Here is a 23,729-nt window from a genome sequence, read left to right as displayed (position 1 = left end):
TCTCATTACTGAAATAATAGTTTTTTTTTTATGTCTTTCAACACAAATTTAAGAAAAACCTAAAAATATAAATTAAAGTTTAATTTTGTAATATTGTTATACTATTATAGTTATTATTAATATTTTGCATTATGGCAATTAGAAGATGGGAATAATAATGTCTCAATGCAATAAAAAAAGTGATAAAAAAAAATTGGCTTAATTTTCTTATACAGAATATGTGTGTTGTCCTAAAAATAGGCTTCACTTTTATGTATATATATGAATATGAACTGTTTAGGAACTGATGATTAAAATGTACTCTTTGTCTCTTGTGGCCTTTTCTAAGCTATATTGACATGTGCCTTGCCCTAGAGCTACAGCAAGACTTACTCGGTGCTCTATCAACCTACAGTAGGTCAAAGGACAAGACTGAAAGTGAAGTGGGTTTTTTTTAACATTGAAACTGCACCAACACTGTCAGAAAAAAAAATGCAAATAATTGTACCGCTGGGTAGCTTGCTACTGGGTCATTAATTTGTACCTTATCTACCTTAAAATGCACATATTAGTACTTTAGAATAATAATATAAATCTTTAAGGTACTACTATGAACCTTTTATGGATAAATAACATACAAAGGCATTCCTTTGAGAATACTACCTCAGTGACAAACAGTCATATCCCTGAAGGTGCAACTTTTGCACATTTTGTCTGAAAGTGAATAAGGCAAAAGGAAATAATAGTGCCCAGTTTTATGTAGCTCAATGGGGGCTAAAAGCTACATGTATTCTTTGTGACACAAAAGGAAAAGGTACAAATATGCATAGCGGCAGCATATGAGAATGGAACTGATGGATTTAAGTCTTACCTCCGAACTGTGCGCAGCAGGGTAGATCGTGCCTCATTGTGAAACGTGATCACTATGGTAGTGGATGGCAGGTTGGGGTCATAGTGCAGTGTTGTACACCTGGGAGAGACAGGAGGGAGTCAAAATAATGAGACTCTGTGGTACTAATTAAGCATCAAGTTTAATGTGTGGCAAAACCTTTGCTGAATTTACACCTACTTAATAATCAAACGTGTTGGAGGTCAAGTCATCCCTTAGCATATGGCGAACAACAGAATCTGCTGAAATGTGTAAAGCAAGTGTTTTTAAGGTGCTTTAGTATCCAGTGAGCACTTAAGAATAAACAGCATAAAACATGGGCCATGGTTAAGAGAGATGTTGCTGTTTAACAGGCCAACAGCACCCCGTTGTGTGGAGGAAGAGGGAACATGTGGTTAGAATGGAAAGGACAGCAGGCAGAACCCAGAGGAGCGAAAGCATCAATAATGGAGGATCTGATTAAAAATAAATAGCATTTTCGCTTCACCCCAACAGCAGAAGGAGTGGGCCAGTAAAAAGCACTTTGTTTTGAGGATGACCATTCTGACTTGTGGTAAACACCAACCATTACCCTGCAGTGCTCCATCTCAGAAATACCGGAGACTCAAGATTTTGGTTGTAAAGAGTGTCAATGGAAAAAGAAAATACTAAAGATCAAAATGACCAATTCAGTGTTATGTCATAAAGAATACATAGCCTTACCGACTTAAAACATAAAACTACTGTATACTGACTACTGGAAGATGGAAAAAACAGGTTACCCACTGAGCCATTTGGCCTTGGTGTATGAGAATAGCCTACAGAGAGTAAAAACAGACAGAGGATAGCCTTTGTAGGGAGCTTGTGTCCTAGTTTCAGACAGGATGGGGTGCTCCCAATCTATACACACATTTGTTCTTCAACGATCTTTTTCATTTTCACACAGATGGAGAAAAATACATCTGACCTTCAAGATGGGGTGCAAGATGAGCTCTAGAAATAGGCCTATTTTAGAAATTGTTGTTAAAATTGTCATTTCAGTTCTAATACATTTTTTTATGAAATGCAATGCATTGTTACGCTTTGGCCACCCATTGTCATGAAGCATAGTAAGAGAGAGCGATGTAATGTTATCTAAACATTTAAATATATCCTATTTGTAAATGAATATTTAAAATTAATTGTTTTTATACTGTACTTTTTTATTTTAACATTTGTGTTTTAATTAAAGTGAATGAATGAATGAATTACATCACTCAAAATGCTTCATGTGACAAGTAGTTTCCATCAGTTTTTTTAATAAAAAAAAAACTGATTAATCTTGGAGCTACTGTTTTGGTTCATGACTGAGAGCTCTTTATAGAAGATTTCTTGGAAATGGGAATGTGAAAAAACATTTCCAGAATCAATGGTACTTAAAAAAAAAAAGTGGACAGACATTGTTGTGCATAATATTAACATTAACATTGAGCATAATAAAGCATTATCTTTACACAAGCACATACATCTGTGAACATCACTAAAAAAAATTTATTACTAAACCAAAGATTTATGGTGGTTTCATGCAGTATTAATTTCGTCAACGAAGACGAGACGAAAAATATTCGTTAACGAACCATTTTTCTGCTAAAACTAATAACAGATTTGGTCTAAAGAGAGAATTAATGACTATTTTTGTTTGAAGACTACATATAAAATAGGTACCAAAATAAATATTAGGGATGCACGATATTGGAATTCTGCCGATATTCGATATGCCGATATTTTTCAACCCATTTTGGCTGATATCGATGCCGATGCCGATATATTTCCTTTTGTTTGGAAACAACACCAAGTACATTGAAGCTTTGAAAATAAATATAAATCAACTAAATCAATCGCTGCATTTTTTCCCCCAGAAAGATGCAGTGTTAACCCTAATATTTTATTTTAAGATTTAACATTTGTAGATCTAAAACAAAAGAGTTGTAAAAAATCTGAAAATCTTTTAGAGCTCATGATTTGTTTAAAAAATAAAACGTTACACATTAATGAATAAATCAGTATATATAAAATTATTTAATTTACAAGTGTCATGTTTGTGATTTTTTTTTTCATGTAAGCTATAGCTTCTGACCATTAAATCAAAACATACTTATTTTATTACATCAATTACTGCTTTATTTAATCAAAAACACAGTCTAAATGTTATTTGTGTAGGCTATTTTACTTTTAATTTAATTAGAAGTAGGCCAACTGCGCCCCTACTATTAAAACTACTTACCGAACATAGGACCTGGGGGAGGCTGTCACTGCTGCCCCTGCTTGTGCTATAACTGTTTACTCTATCCCACACCGAACGCGTCATTCTGTACATGCCTTCACACATTAAATGCAGCGATCCAAAACAGTCAATCTATTCATCATTCAGACAAAACTTTGCTTCAAGAATGAGTCACATTGCTGACGTGATCTAATCGCTAGCACACCCTGAGCACATGCGAGTTAACCCCTTCCCCTTATCGGCAAGACATATCGGCATAAATTTGCATGTCAGGCCGATGCCGATATTTACATTTAAAGTCATTATCGGCCGATTTCGATATCAGTCCGATAATATTGTGCATCCCTAATAAATATTGGTAACTAGTTTGACTAAAAGTAATGACTAAAAGTTGACAAAAATGCAATGACTTCTCTTCGACTAAAACTAGACTAAAACTCAAAAGACTAAAATGACTAAGCATTTTAGTCTCAAGATAAATAAGATAATAAAATAAAAGATAATGCCTGCCAAAATTAACACTGGTCTCATGTAAACCCACTATTCAAACCTTCTTAAATTAGTTATATTAGAAGCAGTATACTTACATCATAATCACCTAAGTGAATTTATATTTAATTTTGTGCTCAATATGGCTTACTTAATTAATGGCTCTGTTCCAACCTGGTGAGCTGCCTTGCTGTCTGCTGCCCACACAGGCAGTCTCACATTTTTCTCAGGCAAACCACATAGAGGATACTGGACACAAAACTTATTTCAAAAAAGTTTGCTCTTAATATGTAACTAAGCTCACAATCAAATTCTAATAAGCATAACATACAAAACATACAAATATTGGGTCAAAACGGTCGATTAGGTATCCAAGTTACGCTGCCTAGCTTTTGGAAGTCTTTGCATCAAGGACCTTGTGAATGATGTTTTGTAATGCTGCCTACGTAGGCAGTTCACTTGGAAAGCCTGCTATTGAAAAAGTGTGAACTGACTGAAATTGACTGTTTACTACATTAGCAGAGTGTAATTTAGGCCTTTTCCATCTTTTTTTTCACTCTAATGCGATCATTTAAATATTGAGTCAAACTGTGAAATAACATGATATAGATTTCACCAATCATTAGACAAGCCAGAGACTTTAAAATGGTGTAATCAGAGAATCAGCGCTCGGTTGGAGGAACACATATACTCTAAAGTGCAGATGTATTTATGTTTTATGACAAAACTTTTGGGGGTTAAACAGTCATGATAAATTTGCTTTAGAATCAAGTACATATATATTCCTGCTTTGCTTATTCATGAATACAGTTAGATCAGCCTTAAACACACTTTATGAGCTAAGGGCTGTGTTCACAGCTTTATATGCTGTTTGAAGCCTCTACTGGAGGCAGCCTGGGAGCGGGATCCATCGCTCAATGCAGCTATAGCTCAAGGTCTTTTGAGATAGGGGGATGCTTTAAACAGCAAAACACAGAACATCATTAGAGTTTCTGTCAGAAAACAACATCTGGGAGAGGGGAACCATATTGCTGTGTACTTGATATTTCGCCAAAATGATGGATGCGTCCCTGAGAAAATTGGGAACTGGGAATGTGGTCTTAGCATTTCTCATTATGATGTATCCAACTCACTTTCCTAGAGATTGCTACTGCTGGACAAAAATCACAACATATGGCCTCACCAATAGAAATACTGCATATGACAAACAGGAAAAGGCAGTAAGAGCTAATTAAATATGCTGCTCTACTGAGTAATTGCTTTGCATATGTTTTATTGTTTATTATACACAGAACAATGATAAGACCCGACGAGGAAGTTTATCTCAAAAATATGCATTCATGTCTCAGATTCTCTGTGGAGATGCGAATGTCCTTCAGGTGCTGCTTTTGTTATTAAACACAATAGGATATCTAAGAGCTCTAGGGAACCGAGTGACACTGCTTCAACCTTGGTAAGCCTGAAAGGCCCAGGAGACAGCATGTCTTACGTTAAGCTTGAGCTACGATGAAAATTAAACATGCTCACATGCAGTCGATGGCCCAAAATATCCAAAGACCTCCAAAAGAAGCAGTTTTGTCCATTTTATTGATAAGGCAGTGGAGACCTAACAGGAAACGAGAGGGAAAACTGGAGATATCATGGTCTCTCGAGTTGATAATGAGCATAAGATCATCGGTTTTAAAGGGCCTGTGCTTGATTTGGAAGGATGCTGGTGTGAGTGCACTGTCTAATTGGCTACTGCTGATGATCTGAGGCTCTTCCTCTCAGGATTGCCACATGCACATGACCATCATCACTCAGCAGTGGGAGTAGATACAGGGTGGTTGACTCTAATTAGAAGAAAGAATGGCACTTCTCTAATATAACACCTAAAACGCAAGTCATAAAGGCGTAAATGAAATTCTGTAAATCATGCTGGAAGGAAGATATTAAACGGCAACTTTTTCAAACTTATTGCTAATTAGGAACAAAACAAAATAATTTCAATGTTTTGTCCTTTGTGAGTAAATGCACATGCCCCCTCAGATTTTTGAGCCAAGTGGATTTTGAATGCAGTTTCCAACAGACAAAAAAATAGCCAAATAATATTTGTTATATTTCATACAATCACACCTGCGTGATTAGAGCGTGCAGTGCGGCATAGCATCAGCTGATAAATTCAAATCTGCTGGCACCGAGTCAGAGGCAGACGCGTTTTGACAGCGCTGCACATTCTAACCAATCACATGATTCTGTTGATCTTACGAATGCAATAACCAATCTGATGCCGGTGTTTTGTTCACTCGCTCGCTGAAGGAATTGTGCTCTCTGACGAATTCTATCATCAGAAACAACAAAGTGCAGATGTGCGTACGATGTAAGTAGGATATTCATTTCAGCTGTGTAAACATCTTCAGTGATTATAATTTTTGAGAGTACTTAAAATGTTCTTTGATACGGTAAATGTTCTTTCTGTACAATGAAAGTGTTATAATTAGTAAATTACAATGTTTTTATTAAATTTACATTAAATATAAAGTCAGTCATATTAAAAATATTTTATGGCATGACACCCATATCTGGTACTTAAGTAAAAAGACAGGTTTTTATGCGCAGTTAATAGATTACACTATTAGGCTACTTTGCCCATTGCCCATTATTCAGATTTGAGAATAGAGATATTTAATGATATAGTTAGCACATTTGGGAGTATTTCCAATGAAAAGGAAAAAAATAAATAAAACATGAGCCTATATCAGTTATACTTATATATGGCTGCTGTGTCACATGACAAGCATGACGAGCAACCCCTCCACCTTCACTCATGTCCCCTCAAAAAAAAAAGAGTGCATAATGCCCCTGCTTGCAATGTTAAAAAAGTCTGTGGGTGCTAGCATAATGGCTTCATGTCATTACAGAGATCTATTGATTGTTGTTGCTGACACTGTATTGATTTACAAATTCATAGTTTCACCACTGCCATTGTCACACTTTAGCATGGCACAAGGAGACGAGGAATTTAGAAAATCTAGAGTCTTTAATAGTCCAACGAGGAACATAGAGCGCAGGGAAGACATTCAAGAACTGACAAACACTAACTGCACGGACTGGGGCTTATAAACACAGGGTAATCAGGGAGGAAGACGAGACACACCTGGAATCAAATTAACTGGGAAAAACTGGGTCACAAGGAACACATGGGGAGCAAAACACACACAAAACAGTCCACAATCCTGACAGCCATGTGGGCTATTTGAATGTCATTATACAACAGCCATAACTCACTGAATTACAGTAACATTTCACTTGTAAATGGCTGTAAAAGGGTCCAGTCCCTAACTACATTCATCAAGAAATGAAGGTAGTTTTACAACAATAAATGTCTGCCAAATGTGGATATCAAAGAACGAATAAAATGATCTCAGACCAAATCTAAAATTTAAATGGCTCATATCATTCATTTTTTATTATTACATTTTTGCCCTGGGATGCATTTATAGTGTTAGAATGTAACTGGATTTGCTTTGTTAGAATGAAACATAAATGATATTGTGACAGTTTTACAAAATGTAAATATTTTCATCTCACTCAATGACTCACTCATAAAGACAGTCACTTGTTTCCTGAACAAATCAGTGTTTTGAACAAATCAACAGAATTAATGATTCAATGACTCGCTCATAAAAAGCAGAAAAAGTCACTGAAATACCACAAAGTTCCAGTGCTGTTGGAATATTATAGCATTATAGCAGCTATATGACCAATCATTTGAGGATTCAATGACCAGCACTAACTGTTGTATAAAACGTAACAATTTGAAACTGGACATCCTGAAAATATCCTGTTTTCCAGATATCAGGTGCCAAGTAGACTGTAAAAACATAAGTGCACTTTACAGAATCTTCACTTTGAGTCAAACTATAGTCAAAAAACTAAAAGTCAAGCTATAGTGTTTTAGTAATCTTAAAAATTACAGACCATATTTGCTATGGTTATATTCCACCCCCTCCTTGGTGTTTCATCACGGTAACTCTGATGCCTCTTTTTGAATTGAATAAATGCCAGCTTTAATGAACAACATTTGCAAAGCTCCTGGCGCCTGAGCTTATCAGTTATTAGCCCTTGAGAAATGGAAGTCCTTCTGAATTGAGGTTCATGCTAATTTCCTCTGGTGGTGGCTCTTTTCTCTGCAGCAAAATGAGGTTCAGGCACCAGGCTAAGTGAAAGGACCAGGGTCTTGCCACAGATGGCTGTCAAAGTCTCATTCTGCATTTGATAGAATGCTTAGTCTGAGACGTAGCATGTTTTGCCTTCTCCACATTGATAGGACTAAGCTTGCCTGAAGACACCTTAAGGAATTTGTAAACTGCGTGCAAATGTTCAGTGCGGAAGCATAACCCATGTTAGGTTGCTTAATATACTCTAATCTGATCATGCAGTATGAGAAAATGCAGCAAGATCCAAGAAGCTTGTTAAACGACAACATAAATCGGGCAAGGTTATATTTATTGACCGAATATAGTCAACACTAACAAATACCTTGCATCTAAGCTGATGTCCAAAGCCACAATGAAACAGTTACCCCCTTTCCACCAGCAGGAACCAGGTGCTAGTTTAGAGCCAGTGCTATTGGTTCTTAGTTGGTTCAACTGGCGAGCCCTTTAAGAACCGGCTGCTTTTCCATAGGCTAGAGAGCCAATAAAGAGCCAGGTCTTACGTCACTGAATACGTTTCATGTTTCGGTTCACTAGCGCGACCACGGCAGCACCAACAGACTTGTTCGAGGTACATCGGTGCCACGCAGACTGATCAATCGATCGCCACACAACACACTAAAGCACCGCGAGAGCGATCCAAAAGCATAAAGAGCCGTCTGCTTTCCAGTCGCTCCCGCAGTACCCCGATGCCTCGCACCGAACGGTCCGCGCAGCGCCGATCCATCCCGAACAAGCCTAAACAATCTATCAACAATGACGTTGCATTGCTATTGATATTCATGGCTTTGCGAACCTACATCGGCATCCAAACACTGCAAATCCAACATGTTCGTGTTTAGCTACTATTTCAAATATAGCGGTCAAAAGTTTCTGTCATCTTGTTGGTCACGGTAGCCCCGCCCCCAGCCCCTGATGCAAGCGGTTCTTCCTTCTAGCCCAGCAATGTTTTGGTGCTACTTACGAACTGCTTTTCCTGGTTCGGAGCTGGTGCTTTGGGTGTCGAAAGACAAAGAACCAGTTTGAAACTTGGCTCTGCTCCGAACCAGCACTGGAACTGCCTTGGTGGAAAAGGGGTAAGTGGCTCCTGCCAGAACGGTAGAATTATCCTTTGTTTGTTCAATTTCAGCTGAAGTTAGTTAAGAGGTAACATTGGCACTTTGATTGCATTTCCCTGGAAATTTCAATATTGCTACTGGTCAACAGCATGAACAATGAGTGCGGTGTTCCTACTGTAATTACAAAGGCATTTGAGTCATGTAAGAGGAAGGAAGAAACGAGGGATACATAGAAAATAGACAACACAGGGTAAGAAAGAGAGAGAGTATAGCATTAGAGCACTGGGTCTGCATAATGAGCCGCCTCCTCTCCTTTTATCGGAGATTCTCTCTACTTTCACCCAGCCCCAGCATGAATTATTTTATAGAGAATAATACTGCACCACTAGAGAGGTCCCAAAAGCTCTCTAGATGATTTCTCATAAACCTGACACATACCTGCACATTTTTTGGAGACTGTGCAGCTGAGAATACCCCATGGTTAGGTGTTAGTTGCCAAGGCACATTCGTCAATCATTTTCTCTGTTGACAAAAGAGTGGGTCTGTGGACCCACATTGTGAAATACATCTACAATTCTCAGAAACGTCTCCATATGATGTTTACCAGACCCCAATAAGGTTACTGCTGTTACAAGATGTAAGTTAACTGTAATATAAGCTTACTCTACTAATATGTATACTGCTCTTATATTTTTATTGTATATTATTTTTTATCTAATAAAAAAAAGTGATTAAAACTAAAGACTGCAAAAAATGTCTGCATGTTTCATCTGGGCCTAACCTACATTTTCATTTACATAAAAGTAAATGACTCAGACTCAGACTAAATGAACTGAGACTATGATGCTGAGAAAGTTATGACCAAAGTTCTGTTTATTCAGGGAATGCAAATAAAAGATTCATCAGTTGTGTATACATGAGACTTTGACCCTGTTTATACTTGGATTTAACATATTCCGCATGTAGATTTAGCATATTCCGGGATAGTCAAAAACACTAGGGGTGTAACGATAAACTTACTTGAATTGAACCATTCGATATGAGGCTTTCGGTTCGGTACGCATTACAAACCGAACGATTCGTTGGACTAATCCTATTACATTTGGGAAAAAAGAGCTTAAAGTGTGTGAAATATAATTTTCTCAGTGCCACTGTGCTCAACAAGGCAGCCCAAATGACGTAACTTGACATAAGATGTACTCCGGACCAATGCAGTGAAATTAAAACTTCAACAGCTCTGGGCAGATTATAACATTCTGATATAACAACTGTGTTTGAAGTCGTGTAATGCGATGTCTCTTGGCCAAAAGAAGTTGCATGAATGTGAAAGTTTGACACAAAAATGAAAACATCAACAAAAACACAGACCGCATTTACCCCTCGATGTTTACAAACACAACACCGGGATGCGCAGACAATTAGAGGTCATTTCCATTTAATGATGTCACAGAATTTACCGGTAATTTGAAACCGATGTGTGAATGGTGCTTTACTGGAAAAAAGACGGAACACAGTTGCCTGTGTGATCAGCGCATTTTTGAATTTCCTGGTAAAGTCGTTACGGTAATTTTACAGCAATTTACTGGTATTACTGTGTGAAAGGGGCAATTGATTATGTATCCTGAAGTGTCTGGGACAACAACGAAGAACCGCCTACTCATCTATCAACCATCCATTGCAATAAAATAAAGAGATTTAAAATTGTTGGTTAAGTGTAGCTTTGAAAGAGAATAACTTAGAAAAGCCCATTCAATACATGCAAATACAGTACCTGAGAATCCCTGTAAGCAAAACATTAGCACTGAGCTTAAAAATTCTAGTATATTTGTAAGGTACACTGTGGGGATTTTTTTTGCACTTAATCGACATGACACATTCCCCTCAAAGACATCTGTTCACAAGTGGCCACATAAGGTGCTAACATGAGAAAATCTGTCACAGCTGATCTGATTAACCGAGATGGATGTTAATATCAGGTGTAAACATAGTAAACATGAAAAGAATCCAGAAATAGATGCAAAAAGAAATGTGGCAGTCTGACTGACAAAAGTGACATGCACTAATGAGTGAGTGACCTCCCACAGTGCTGCAGAGAGTGAAAAATGTATCGTGGCCAGGAGCGGTCTAATTTCATGAGCTACAAATACTATGAGGTCATGTTGTCACCGAGAGCTGCCAAATATCACAGAGAGCATTCACAAAGAAGCTCAATTACCAATGCAAATGAAAGCATGTTAACAATCAAGTTCATCATATCTACTGAATTTCTGAAACAGCACCAATCCACCTCTTTTTAGTTAGTTTTCATTTGCTGGCTATTGCATATGACAGAGAGAGAAAAAAGTGGTTGTGGCAAATGTGCAGTAGAATAAATAGAGTTTTGTCTGTGCAATCACTGAAATAGAGCTAAAAGCAGGGTTCCCACTCTAAGTCAAATGTCAAATTCCCTGACTTTTCCCTGACTTTCACTGACTAAAAAGCTGAATTTCCATGACCTATAATGAATGGAAATACAGGCCGCTGTTGTGCTGAGCCTTTTTTTGTTGTTGTTGTTGCTTTTTTACCATTAAATGCTCTTTGATATTTTTTACACTTTTTTTTTTAAAACTCAGTCTTTGAAGAGGTCATTTTGTAGCCAAAGAGCTCAAAGCGCTGCAACTTCAGAAAACACATGCAAATAGAAAAAGCACCAGCAAATCAAGAAAATATCTTCATCAGTTTGACAGCAGGTGGTGCAAATGCTCACAACACAAACAAATAAAGAAACACTGCAAATGCTCACAATACAACCAAATAAATTTTATATGCAGTGCGTTTTTTTTTTTTTTTGGTTGTGTTGTGAGCATTTGCAGCGTGTGTGTTGTCAAATTGACGAAAGTTGTTTTCTTAATTTGCAGCCGTTTTTTTTCTATTTGCCGTGCATTTCTTTCTTTTTTTTTTTTGGTTGTGTTGTGAGCATTTGCAGCGTGTGCGTTGTAAAATTGAGGAAGTTGTTTTCTTAATTTGCAAGTGTTTTTTCTATTTGCAATGCATTGAGATCTCTCGGTCACCGTACAAAGCTCCCAAAAATTTTAATTTTCTGGCATATTTGCCTTTGTTAACCGGTACAGCCTGGTGGCCTGGTGACTGCATTTGACATAGTGATAGCCAGTTGCGAATTGAATAATTACTTATAAAATAACATTTGCATATTCTTCACTCTGTGTTGCAACTTGATTTTGCATTGCCATTTGAAATTAGTGGCAAGGCAACCACTGCATTTTAATCATGAATCAATCCAAAAAACAAAAAAAATGCAATGTTTTTATTTATTTTAGACTGCATAATTTCAAAATCTGAAGAAACAGAATGGTGTGACTTTAGCTTTGTGAAATCATGCCACGTGAAACAGAAACAGCAGACGGGCTGAATGAGACACAATTTCACTCTTTGACAGCAGGTGGCGCTTATGCAACAGTGATAAAGCATTTCCTTGGTTACCACTATAAACACAGCAGTGCTGCGCGTATTAACACTCATTTAAATGCATTATACAGAGGCAAGATGAAAAGAAAACGCCGTGTAAACTTTTCTGAAAACAACCAGTTCCCCTCAGAAACACATTCAAATAAAATTCAATGTTTAGGATTCCTATATTTCGCACATTTTGAATCTTGTTCTGCCTGATATGGTATTTTCTCCTCTTTGCGTCCGTCTTCAGCATCTCTGGCCTCTGTTAATGGCCGTTTACAGACTAATTAAATATAGATTAATCATTGTTAAAGCTACAAAGTTACTTGCCAAGATGGGCATTTTTATACTTTTGTATATATTTTTCCATTCAGGCGCAAGAAAGATGCTGTGAGAAACCCAATTCAGGGCTCGCGCGTGTCCGAGACGCTGCTGTTTGTACACGCTGTTTAAACCGGTCACAGCGCGCAAGTACTGAATGGAGTTGACGAACAAAAATCCCTGATATTCCATGACTTGGACAAAAAATATATAAAATTCCCTGACTTTCAATGTCTGGAATAGACCTTTTAAAATTCCATGATATTCCAGAAATTCCATGACCCGTGGGAACCCTGTAAAAGCTGATAATACAACAGAGCAATCTCAAAACGTTTGAATAATTCTACCAAAAACTTATTCTACCATTCCAAAGTTTGGGGTCAGTAAGATTTTTATTTTTTTTTTAATTAAAGAAATGTTTATTGGAAAAATATTATTTTAAACTGTAATAATATCTTACAATATTACTGTTTTATTATATTTTTGATCAAATAACTGCAGCCTCTTATTTCAAAATAACTTTAAAAATCTTACGGAACCCAAACCTAGTGGGTGTAAATGCTTCATGATCTAGTATAGCATATCGACCTTAGAGAACCTGAGAAACACTCACTACCCAGCCATGAACCACTCATAAATTTGTTGCTCATGAAATTTAATCCTTATTTTTTTTCGAAAAGTTTTCAAGAACTCACAGATGCACCTTCATTAATTTAATATGAACTGTGTGGTTATTATATATAGATCACACACACACACACACACACACACACACACACAGGGCTTACCTGTAATGTCGGGTGTCTCTAAGCGCTCTGTTGCTGGGGATTCTCTCGCTCTCTCTTTGATTGAAGGCATACAGACTGTAGGGGTCCTGGCCTGGCTTCCATCTGTGAGCATTGAGGTAGCTTTTTTCTTCAAACTCTTCCAGCAGGTCATCCCACTCAGCATCTGAGATCTACAGAATAATGGAAACACAGCAGATTAATTGTAGTTATTTAGCCTATTTATGTTTCACTGCCTATTATCTTGTTCCACAGAAATGCTTGAAGTCAGTGACACTTCAGGTTACATAAGTCATCCCTATAGGTCTGAAATCCTAGCATCTTTGAGTTTCAAATCTAAAAATAATAATAATAATATACTGCGAAACCCAAGACTATGATATGAGCATGTTCACTTGGTGGAAAAACACGTTCAGTAAACTATTTAAAAGAGTGGGAAAAAGTAAACAAAGTTGCTGTAGGCAATATTCTCAATTATCATAAGAAAGTCATTAATATTTCATCGTTCTGCAGCACCATCACACCAATCCCCTCAAAATATGAGGCACACAGCAAGTTGTAGTCACCAATATTGAGGGTTGAACACACTACGTCTTGAAATCCATAAGGCCATATCAATCATAATTGAATAAACCTCCACATTCTGCACTGACAGCAGCTTGAGAGTTTCCATGTTTTCCCACTTATTATTTCCTTGAGCTTTTTTGCTGATGTTAGACCATTAAGGGGGCTGGAGGCTGTTGGTTATGGTTGGGGCTGGTGATTACCCATGCCAGCAGGTTGCTAGTTTCTCCCCAGATGCCTGTATGAATGCTGACTGATGATGATGCCTCCTCCTCTCCTGCATTTCCAAATGCAGCTACTGCCCTCCATGGAAATAACTGGCAGTAGCCACTAGCATTCAAATTTGTGTAGAGATTCTGCTTATAACAATAGCGAGGGATGTTACAATGAAAACACACATCATAAATCAATAAGCCATGTTTATGACAGATGCAGTTTCAGAGGTATTGCTAATTAGGACTAAGGGGATACAGAGAACATGATGATCTTTGTTTCATTTTAAAAAGCACAGAATTTTATACATGATAATACACAGAAGGGCCACCATTCAAATGGTACTTAAATATGTCATGGAGGGATATATAAAAGATTTTAAAATAAATATTGTGAGTATTAATTTGGAAGCGAGGGTTAATAGATCACAATGCAAGCTGGAGAAGTCTCATATTACGGTCGTCACAATTGCAGATGAAAAAATCCTGCATCAACACTGTTCATGTACTGCAGGGTAAGATTATAGTAATTTACATTTAACCAGTTTAATATGAAGAGACAGCAAAATGTAGACTTTCGTTTTTGCCCTACACTGTACAAGACGTAAGAACAGTTTGCTATTTAGGTTTGTACATTAGCATGGACTCACTAACTTTTAACGTTAGCTAGTTTTAGCCAAAGATACCTTGCTGAAACACAAGATGACATTACCGTTCTGCTTGAGCAGATGAAAATTGTAATTTAATGAGAGTATGACAACAAGAAAATTAAAGTTTTTGTCTTCATTGGAATTAGAGTTGAATGCTTACAGACATTTTGGACATTTATGGACGTTTTGTTTGGGTTTAGGAAATAGAATAAAATAAATTATATTGCCTATCCTCTCAGGATACCTGGAATCAGTGTTACAAATACCCCAGGCACATCGTTTTTCCATTTTTGAAGCATAAACCCCATAAAATCGATGCAAGCTTCGGATCTTCTAATGTTTCTCTATGGTGCTGAAAGATGTCCAAATTACGCTTCCCATGCAACTGATACTCGACTGCTATTGGCTAGTCTGTGTTCAAGGGGAGGGGCTTACCGATAGGTCAATTACAGTATCACTTTTCAAAACCAGACAAATACTGATTCAACATGTTCAATCAGCAAAAACAAGTGCCAACTAAAGCCAACAGAGGTAACATACTGATCTGACAAAACCCAATGAGCGTGTCTTTTTGTCATTTGTCTGCATCTGTCAGTGCAGTGTGAATTAGACTTAAAAGTTCCCATTTGGAATCATTTCAAGAAACTTTATACTCTCTTTTTTGCAAGAAAACAACAGCATTAATATAGAGCTATTAAATTGTACTTCTAGAGTGAGTGGACTTCAGGGCATTGTAAACACAATGAGTTAAGAATTTACCAGTGAGCTCACACGCCTTTTCACAGTATTGCGTGTGTGCTTGGGATGTCATGGCCTGCTGCTTTACAACAGCCACAACAGCCACAACAGCATCTTTACAGCCAGTAATAGAGGTGGGTAATTGCACATGTCTGTTTCTTTAGACTGCTTAGCATGATAATGGCTGGGCTTTCAATTCCACTCGCCAATTCGGTCTCCAAGCCATATCAGTATCAGATAATATTGGTGGTCTCTGTCTGTCTAAAAGTCAGGCTGATATTGAAATGCAGATACACACATTCTCATAATACAAACAATATGTAAATGTTCTCATTAGGGATATGCAAAACTACATATTTTCAAAATCACATTTGAATAATTAGGGACCCCAATCAAACGAGTCTCTCATGGAGTCGATTTTGGACACAAGTGGACAGAATGAACAGAAAACAGACACGGGTTCGAGTCTCAGGTCCGGCGGGGATTGTAGGTAGGGGGAGTGAATAACCAGTGCTCTCTTCTGCCTTCAATACCATTATTGGGGTGAGCAAGGCACCGAACCCCCAACTGCTCCCCGGGTGCTGCAGCAATTTGGCAGCCCACTGCTCCGGTTGTGTGTTCACGGTGTGTGTGTGTGTGCACTTGGATGGGTTAAATGCAGAGCACAAATGGGGAAGTCGTGGCCTAATGGTTAGCGAGTCGGACTTGTAATACAAAGGTTGCGAGTTTGAGTCTCAGGTCCGGCAGGAATTGTAGTTGGGAGGAGTGAATGTACCCACCTCTCCACCCTCAATACCATGACTAAGGTGCAAGGCCTTGAATGGCATAAATGGCTGCCCACTGCTCTGGGTGTGTGTTCACTTTGGATGGGTTAAATGCAGAGCACAAATTCTGAGTATGGGTCACCATACTTGGCCACATTTTACTAAATATCTCTAACTTGTATTTCCCAAAACTCCCATAGTTCTCACAAAACTGAGATATTTCTTTGTAGTATGTTTAAAAATAGGCAAAATAAAAATAAAAAATGTGAATGTCAAAATTCACAATATACAAAAAAATCCATCCATCCATCCATCCAGCAAAACGTTGGAAAGTACCCAGATTACTTCTGCCAAGATTGAAGTACACATCTGATGGACACTTTACCATCTCATCAGGTCATGGGAGACGAGTTGTGAATGGCAGTTAAGCAGCACAACTGACACTGGTAGTAACAACATGGCGGATGTTTTTAATTGTCACAAAGTAAGTTTTACATATCATCCGAAATCATCTGAGTGATTTCGGATGATATGTAATTTCGGATGCAACTAGTGTGTTCTAAAATCGGCTAAAATATTAAATATGTTTGATATCCTCTGACTGGATGGATTCATAGTCTGAAGCTAAACAAATATACACTACATAATTTTCTGTGAAATGTATTAAACGGGACTGCATAAAATCTGCAAACTGACTTTTGGTAATCAGCAATGATCATACTACAAAAAAAGTTGTGGAGTATATTATGCCTAGTATGGTCCAGTCTTTAGTTCTTATTACTCACAACACCACAGGCACTTCATCCATTCTGAGTTTGTCTAAACCAGCCTAGCAAATTTAAAGCGACATGTCAAGCCTACAGGCTGAGCTAATGTTTAAATGACAAAAGGTGAGAGCGCTAGTAAAAATGCAACATTGTTGTTAATCTAGACACTTTGGATTAGGGCAGAATGACTCACTGCAAAAATGAACTCTTTTAATGATTAAGCATACTCAGTAATAGAAACAGAATTTAATTAGCACATGAAAAAAACATGACAGGTTCTGAATCAATGTGTCAGATTTCCTATCTGCTTAACAATTTTATTTGCCTTCAAAAGGCAGCTTTCGCGCACCCACCCCCACACTCCCTGCTGAAATCATTAGCTCCTTGATGCTCCACAGTCACTGATCAGGGCATTTGAGCTGTTCCACGTTTGGGGCTCAGTGTTCCCCGGCTCCCACAGAGCTCAGCCTTCTAATGAGAGGAGGAGGGCAGACTGAGGAAGTGGTAATTGGATCCTCCCTGTCCTGTCGTCTGTACTCTGTATGTGTGGTTGTGTGGGTCCTTTTTATAGAGCGTTCTACTCCACCAAAGCCTCTGCCCTCTTGCAATGCACAAAACCACACATCTGAACTTCTTTTGAAATCCTGCTCCTTTTTTCAGCACTCTCAGCAGGTACAGAAGCCATGCATGACTAAAATTGGTCTGCGGTGTTGCATAAAAATGATTCATTCCAATGTTCTGTCAGAATTCATGTGCAGGCAAATGATGAGTCCATCAAACTCCATCTGTCCGGTCTAACACCTCAACGCCAGTGACACGAAGCCTCTGTGAATATACCCCACAACAACACTGTCTGCTTGTGTAATCTGTATTGTGGGACATATCTGCCATGAATCATGGTAATAGCAGATGTCATGGGTGATCTTAGTCCTCCCTTACCATTATAAAGATAATGCATCACTCTGCTGATGGGGGAGTATCTCCCCATCGAATCTGAGTGAGATGTCACCACCATTTGATGAATGGTTTGAACACACTGGCCACCGTGACACACACCGCATTCACCTCAACAGCCGCTGCGCCAACCCTGTATTTCACATTCCTCCTCGCCAATAACAGCTATTGCAGGTTCGGCCTTCCCTGTCAGGGTTATTACAGAAAATAGATATTGAAGCAAACAGCAAATGGAAACATGATGTTCAACACAGAATACTAAAGTAGACATTTCTCTCCCAGCGCTTAGTTGTATTTAAAGGGGGAGTGTCTGCAAAATCGATCTCCTGGCGGTTTTCAAGGCCACATTAACTGTTTAGCTTATTTTTTTGTTTTACTCGCACAAGGATGCACAGAGAAACTGCTAGAAGAGAGATCACTACTGAAGCATCCACCAGCTAAGAATTCTTTCTGCATTTCATCTGAGGTATCCAGTCATTATACCATAAAAAGTCCATCATTGTCTCTGTATAGATGTAAGGAGCATATGCAAACTTTTTTCATATTTCCATTCCTGTAGAGTGTTGCTCAGTGTTGAGATATATTACACTATACATCATGTTTCATACCCCATTACCCTCAGTGATACTTTATTGTCATATACCAGCCGCTGTTTGAATGAAAAACTGACTTACAAGATGTACAAGCATTTGCTGCAGATTTACGCATCCTACAGCAACAATGCAGCAGATATTTATTAATATCTATTTATTAATGCAACACATATGTGCATCATCTCTCTTTATATTGTTTGTGAATATCCTTGACCTTCTGTTCCCATTACTTTCTGTCTTAGTCTTGATATCGAACGAAATTGTGGAATTATTAATTGATTGGTGCCTCCTTGTAAAATCCAGTATCTTCAGAACAACAGAACTATTCATTGCTTCAATCACTAAGTATTTAATCTCACACATGAAACTAACAATTTTATATAGCCCTTATATATCTTACATCTTAATAGGAAACATAATCTTGAATTAGTCTTAAGGGTAGAGAAATATATAGAAAAGTATATAGTTCGAACATCTTGAGTTTGCTTATTGATAGACTTAATGTAGTTCTTTGAGAATCAATTTTGTCCCAAGTGTTTCTCCTTAAATGTCTCAAAGATTATTAAAATAGAGACAGCTGCTTACAGTACGAATATAGAGATATAAAATGATTGTGGATAACATAGTGCACATAATTTGATTTTTGAGTTCATGCTGAAATCTCAGACTTCATGGCAAACAGACAATTTTCTGAAACTCCAGACCAGATGAACCACATGTGAGATTATTACTTGTCAAGGGAAAACAGGACACTTTCTCCTAAAGAAATAAACCTTAATAAAACTCATTGCTGTCTATGAGAAACAAATGGGAGAGATCTCATTTGTGATTTGTCTTTCCTGTGGGGAGTCAAAAAGTGGCTGATGAAAGCAAATGTCAGAAGTACAAATGTTCCTGGTTCGTTTATAGCGTTAATTACAACCATTTCTTTCATTCTATTTAAATATTTACTTTTGACTCAATAATCTAGATTGAATATCTGCTCCCTCTTGTACGCACTTGCATTAAAGCCATTTCCGTGCGTCCATCATACTTACTGATAAATTCATGCTTGAATAGTAAAAGAGACTAAATTGGCTATTACAGAATTACATTTGTCAACAAACACATGTGAAAAGGTTATCGCAAAGCATTTTATTTCGTCTCCCGAGGGAAAAGTAAGCTAAATTTCTCCTTGTGGTTCAAAATAAGTTCAGACAAGGAATTAATCTGACTAAACCTTCCTCTTTTCCACACCCAACAAGATACAAAAAAACAACAACTAGCCTACATATTGGACTGTTTTTCCCTTTATTGTAGGCTCATGTATCGCAAAAGTGACGCACCTTTACAAATATTTTCTGTCAGAACACGAAAACCAAAGAGTTAAAGAGTTACTGACAGGTTTTAAACACAATAAACCACCCAAATCAATTCAGGCGTGTTATTTCTAACATATCATGATGTATCACTCACCTCTTTGACTTGCGGTTGCTGGTTTCTTTGGTCAGGTAGTATTTTGCGGCTATTCAGCAGTATGAAATAGAGTAAAGCGGCTATCCAAAACAGCGCTGCGAGAGCTAAAGTCAGCTTTCGAGAAAACCTCTTCATTTTCAAACTGCCGTTAACGAATCATTTCAGTTTGAAAACCATTCGCGCGCTCCTCTCTCCGAGAACGAAAGCGAATTGTTCCCGCGCGCTGCGCTCGCGCACTTGCCCCTAGTGCCTAATATCCAGGAATGAGGTTGTTGCTCTCGTGCGCAGCGCGCTGACTTGCTGAGACTGTGAGTGACGCTAGACGCTGGACGCTGTCCAGCGCGATTAAAATCATCCTGTGTACCGACTACCCACCGAGGTACCGACTAAATGTGAATGAGTTTAGCACCACCTACCGCGGAACAGCGCTTTTACGGACCTGTTCTTGATGCGCTTCTAACGCAGTAGGTAGACTCGCTCTGAATTTCTCTCGTTATTTGTGAAATGAGCTTACAATAAGCAGGGCTCCCGCTGCGATGGGACGTCTGGAAATATCAGAGGATTTTGTAAGTAGCGATTTGTAGTCTTGCAAAGCCAGGGAAAAGCACTTAAATGGAAAGTCATGGACATTTTTATGATTAGCCTACTATAATTAAGGCAATTCGCACATATAAATTATTACAGGCTAGAAAATGAAAATCATTGTGAGTGCAATCTATGATTTTTTTTCTTGTAATCACCATTGACTAAACAACTAACGGATTTTTTTTCCACTTAGACAGGAAAGGTCTGATTAGGTAGACTACACAAAGGTTGTCTAATAAGAGATTTTGATTTTAGGCTATTTGTCATTTATGGGTCACTTTATTTAAAATATTAGAATATAATATAAAATAAAACATGAAATATTACTCTAGCTATTTAAGCATATAAGATAACCACATTGAAAACCTCATTCACATATAAGTATCAGCCCATTACTAACAAAGCAGAGCAGGCCATTTTGCTTGTAACATTTGATGTCACTAACCTAGTAAACACTTAATTCCAGGTGGATGTTTTCCTTTGGCCTTGATGCCCAGATTTTGCATAGTGCCAGCCAATCAGATTGAAACCAACGATTTCGAACAACTCTTCTTGTAACACAATCTGCATCAGAGAGCCAGTGTACAGACTGTAGGTGGATGTGCCAACTGAGGCTGAGACTTAAGTTGATCCATCACCATTTCATCCTTAAAACAGGGCACTTAACCTTAGGAGGACCATCTTAAATAAGCACACTGTAAGACAGTCAGGACAAAATTGACAGGTAAATGACAAATTATTAATTAAGCTTTGCTCAAGGACACCAGGATCATCAAGGACTGTTAATCAATTAATTTATAACAGCTATATTTAAAAACTAAATAATTTCCCATATGATCTGCACAGGCTCTTAAAAATAAAGGTTTCGGTTACACTTTATTTTAAGGTGTCCTTGTTACAGTGTAATTATACATACTGAGTAATATTAATTAACTGCATGTACTTACTATATGGCTAGGGTTAGGATTATTGTTTGGTTTAGGGTTATTTGCATGTAATTATGCATAATTTATTGTTATTATAATAGTAAGTATGTAACGTGTAACAAGGAAATAAAGTGTTACCAAGGTTTCTTGTTGGCATCGATGGTTCCATGAAGAACATTCATTGAACCTTTCCACCTTTCCATTCCACAAAAGTTCTAACAAAGAAGGTTCTTTAGAATATTAAAATGTTCTTCACTACTAAAATATTTAAAGAACTGTTTACTGAAAAGTTCCAAAGAATTTTCAATGGAATGACTGTGAAAATCCCTGGAACCATTATTTTTAAGTATAATGTATAAAAGCTAAATGTAAATAATTCACTGAAAGCCAAGTAAAACTGATAAGACTACCTGTAAAAATTAAGTTTGAAGAATACAGACCTATATTGGGTCTGTAGTGTCTCAGAGTCATCCTTGTTAGCGCCTGCTGAAGCATGACAGATATATCAAAGCACATAGTTGGTTTCCTCTTCAGTCGCTGGGCCTGAGGGAGCACATTAGCATAGTTCTAATTAGCTCTTATGCCATATGCCAAAGGTTGAGTATGCAGCTCAGGGAATATTTTCACAGGAACCTGAAAAGCTTCCTTAGTTATGCTACCCACTCTCAAATTTGAGCATATTCACTATTGTGTTTTTGAGACTTGTATGCATTCAGTGTTGCTAATGCTATACGGCTGTTGAAAAGCATGTGCTTATTCATTGTTTCTCTATATTTTGCAATTTTGCAACCCAAATTATTTCCACAATTTGACATATTTGAGAGTGCATCAGGACATTCAATGATAAGAATATACACTCTTAAAAATAAAGGCTCCAAAAGGGAGTTTTCATAGTGATGGTATAGAAGTACCAATTTGAGTTCCCCAAAGAACCTTTTAGTGAACAGTTTTTAAAAGTGTGAAGAACATTTCCACAATTAACCTTTTGTTCATTGGGAAGTTTCCATGAATGGATGTTAAGGGTTCTGCATGAAACCATTCCACATAAAACACTTTTATTTTTAAAAGTGGAGGTTGAGTTTATCCATTGGAATTTTATTGGTGGTGAAAAATGGGAGTTGCATACATGATTGGAGCCAGAAGGTTTTGCAAGTTTGATAGAACAATGGCCATCATGTGTGATTCTTATTGAAATTGGATTTGATATATTGATTTTATGATTTATGATTCTCTCTATGCCATCTCTCTATGCCAGACAAAGGAGCAGTTGTATGAGTGCCAGTTATGGCATTAGGAATAAGAATTCAAATATGAATAAGATACGAATGCAAATACTCACTACCAAAAAACCTCACTATACCAAAAAAAAAAAAGGTTGCCTGGCAAACTTTGGCGAATCCAGTAAACTTAGCATTCATATCACTCTCTTACTATTTAAACATGATCTTGTTTTCAGTAAGTCTAAAATACTGGGTCCTACCACCAGAAAGCTGCATTGCTCTCCAAGCTTTCGGTTTTCACAACTTTGTAGACAGTAGGAGGGCGGGGGGGGGCGGGGGTGGAGAGTCGTGGCCTAATGGTTAGAGAGTCGGACTCGTAATCGAAAGATTGCGGGTTCGAGTCCCCGGCCGGCAGGGATTGTAGGTGGGGGGAGTGAATGTCCAGCGCTCTCTCCACCCTCAATACCATGACTGAGGTGCCCTTGAGAAAGGCACCGAACCCCCAACTGCTCCCCGGGCGCTGCAGCATGGCTGCCCACTGCTCCGGGTGTGTGTTCACGGTGTGTGTGTGTGTGTGTGTGTGTGTGTGTGTGTGTGCATTTGTTCACTACTCACTGCTGTGTGTGTGCACTTGGATGGGTTAAACGCAGAGCACCAATTTCGAGTATGGGTCACCATACTTGACAATACGTCACGACTTTACTTTTTTACTTCACGACTTTTTTTTTACTTTTAGTATCAGATGGTCATTAACTAATATTCACAGATATGGGCTCACACTGTTTTAATTTACAGATTTAAAAACAAAACTTTTTTTATTATAAAACTTCCACGGACCAACAAAATATCCAAACATTTCATAGGGACGTGGCTATGTCAAAGACCCTGGTAA

General features: G+C 37.9%; 1 protein-coding gene across 1 annotated transcript in view; it reads right to left on the bottom strand.

Moving 5' to 3' along the window:
• The window catches only part of LOC306843913 (polypeptide N-acetylgalactosaminyltransferase 14-like), a 65,533-nt gene extending 45,162 nt beyond the window's left edge, over positions 1 to 20,371 (bottom strand). The window contains exons 1-3 of the mRNA XM_079375627.1: positions 20,107 to 20,371; positions 13,413 to 13,582; positions 851 to 949 (exon numbers count right to left, since the gene is read on the bottom strand). Of these exons, the coding sequence (XP_079231753.1) occupies positions 851 to 949; positions 13,413 to 13,582; positions 20,107 to 20,241 (404 nt within the window). The 5' untranslated portion in view covers positions 20,242 to 20,371. The remainder of the gene's footprint in view (positions 1 to 850; positions 950 to 13,412; positions 13,583 to 20,106) is intronic.
• Positions 20,372 to 23,729: the final 3,358 nt, after the last annotated feature.

The sequence above is a fragment of the Barbus barbus genome, assembly GCF_936440315.1.
Source record: "Barbus barbus genome assembly, chromosome: 24".
Lineage (NCBI taxonomy): Eukaryota > Metazoa > Chordata > Actinopteri > Cypriniformes > Cyprinidae > Barbus > Barbus barbus.
The sequence above is the reverse complement of the archived record's forward strand: the minus strand, read 5'-3'. Positions and strand labels throughout refer to the sequence as shown.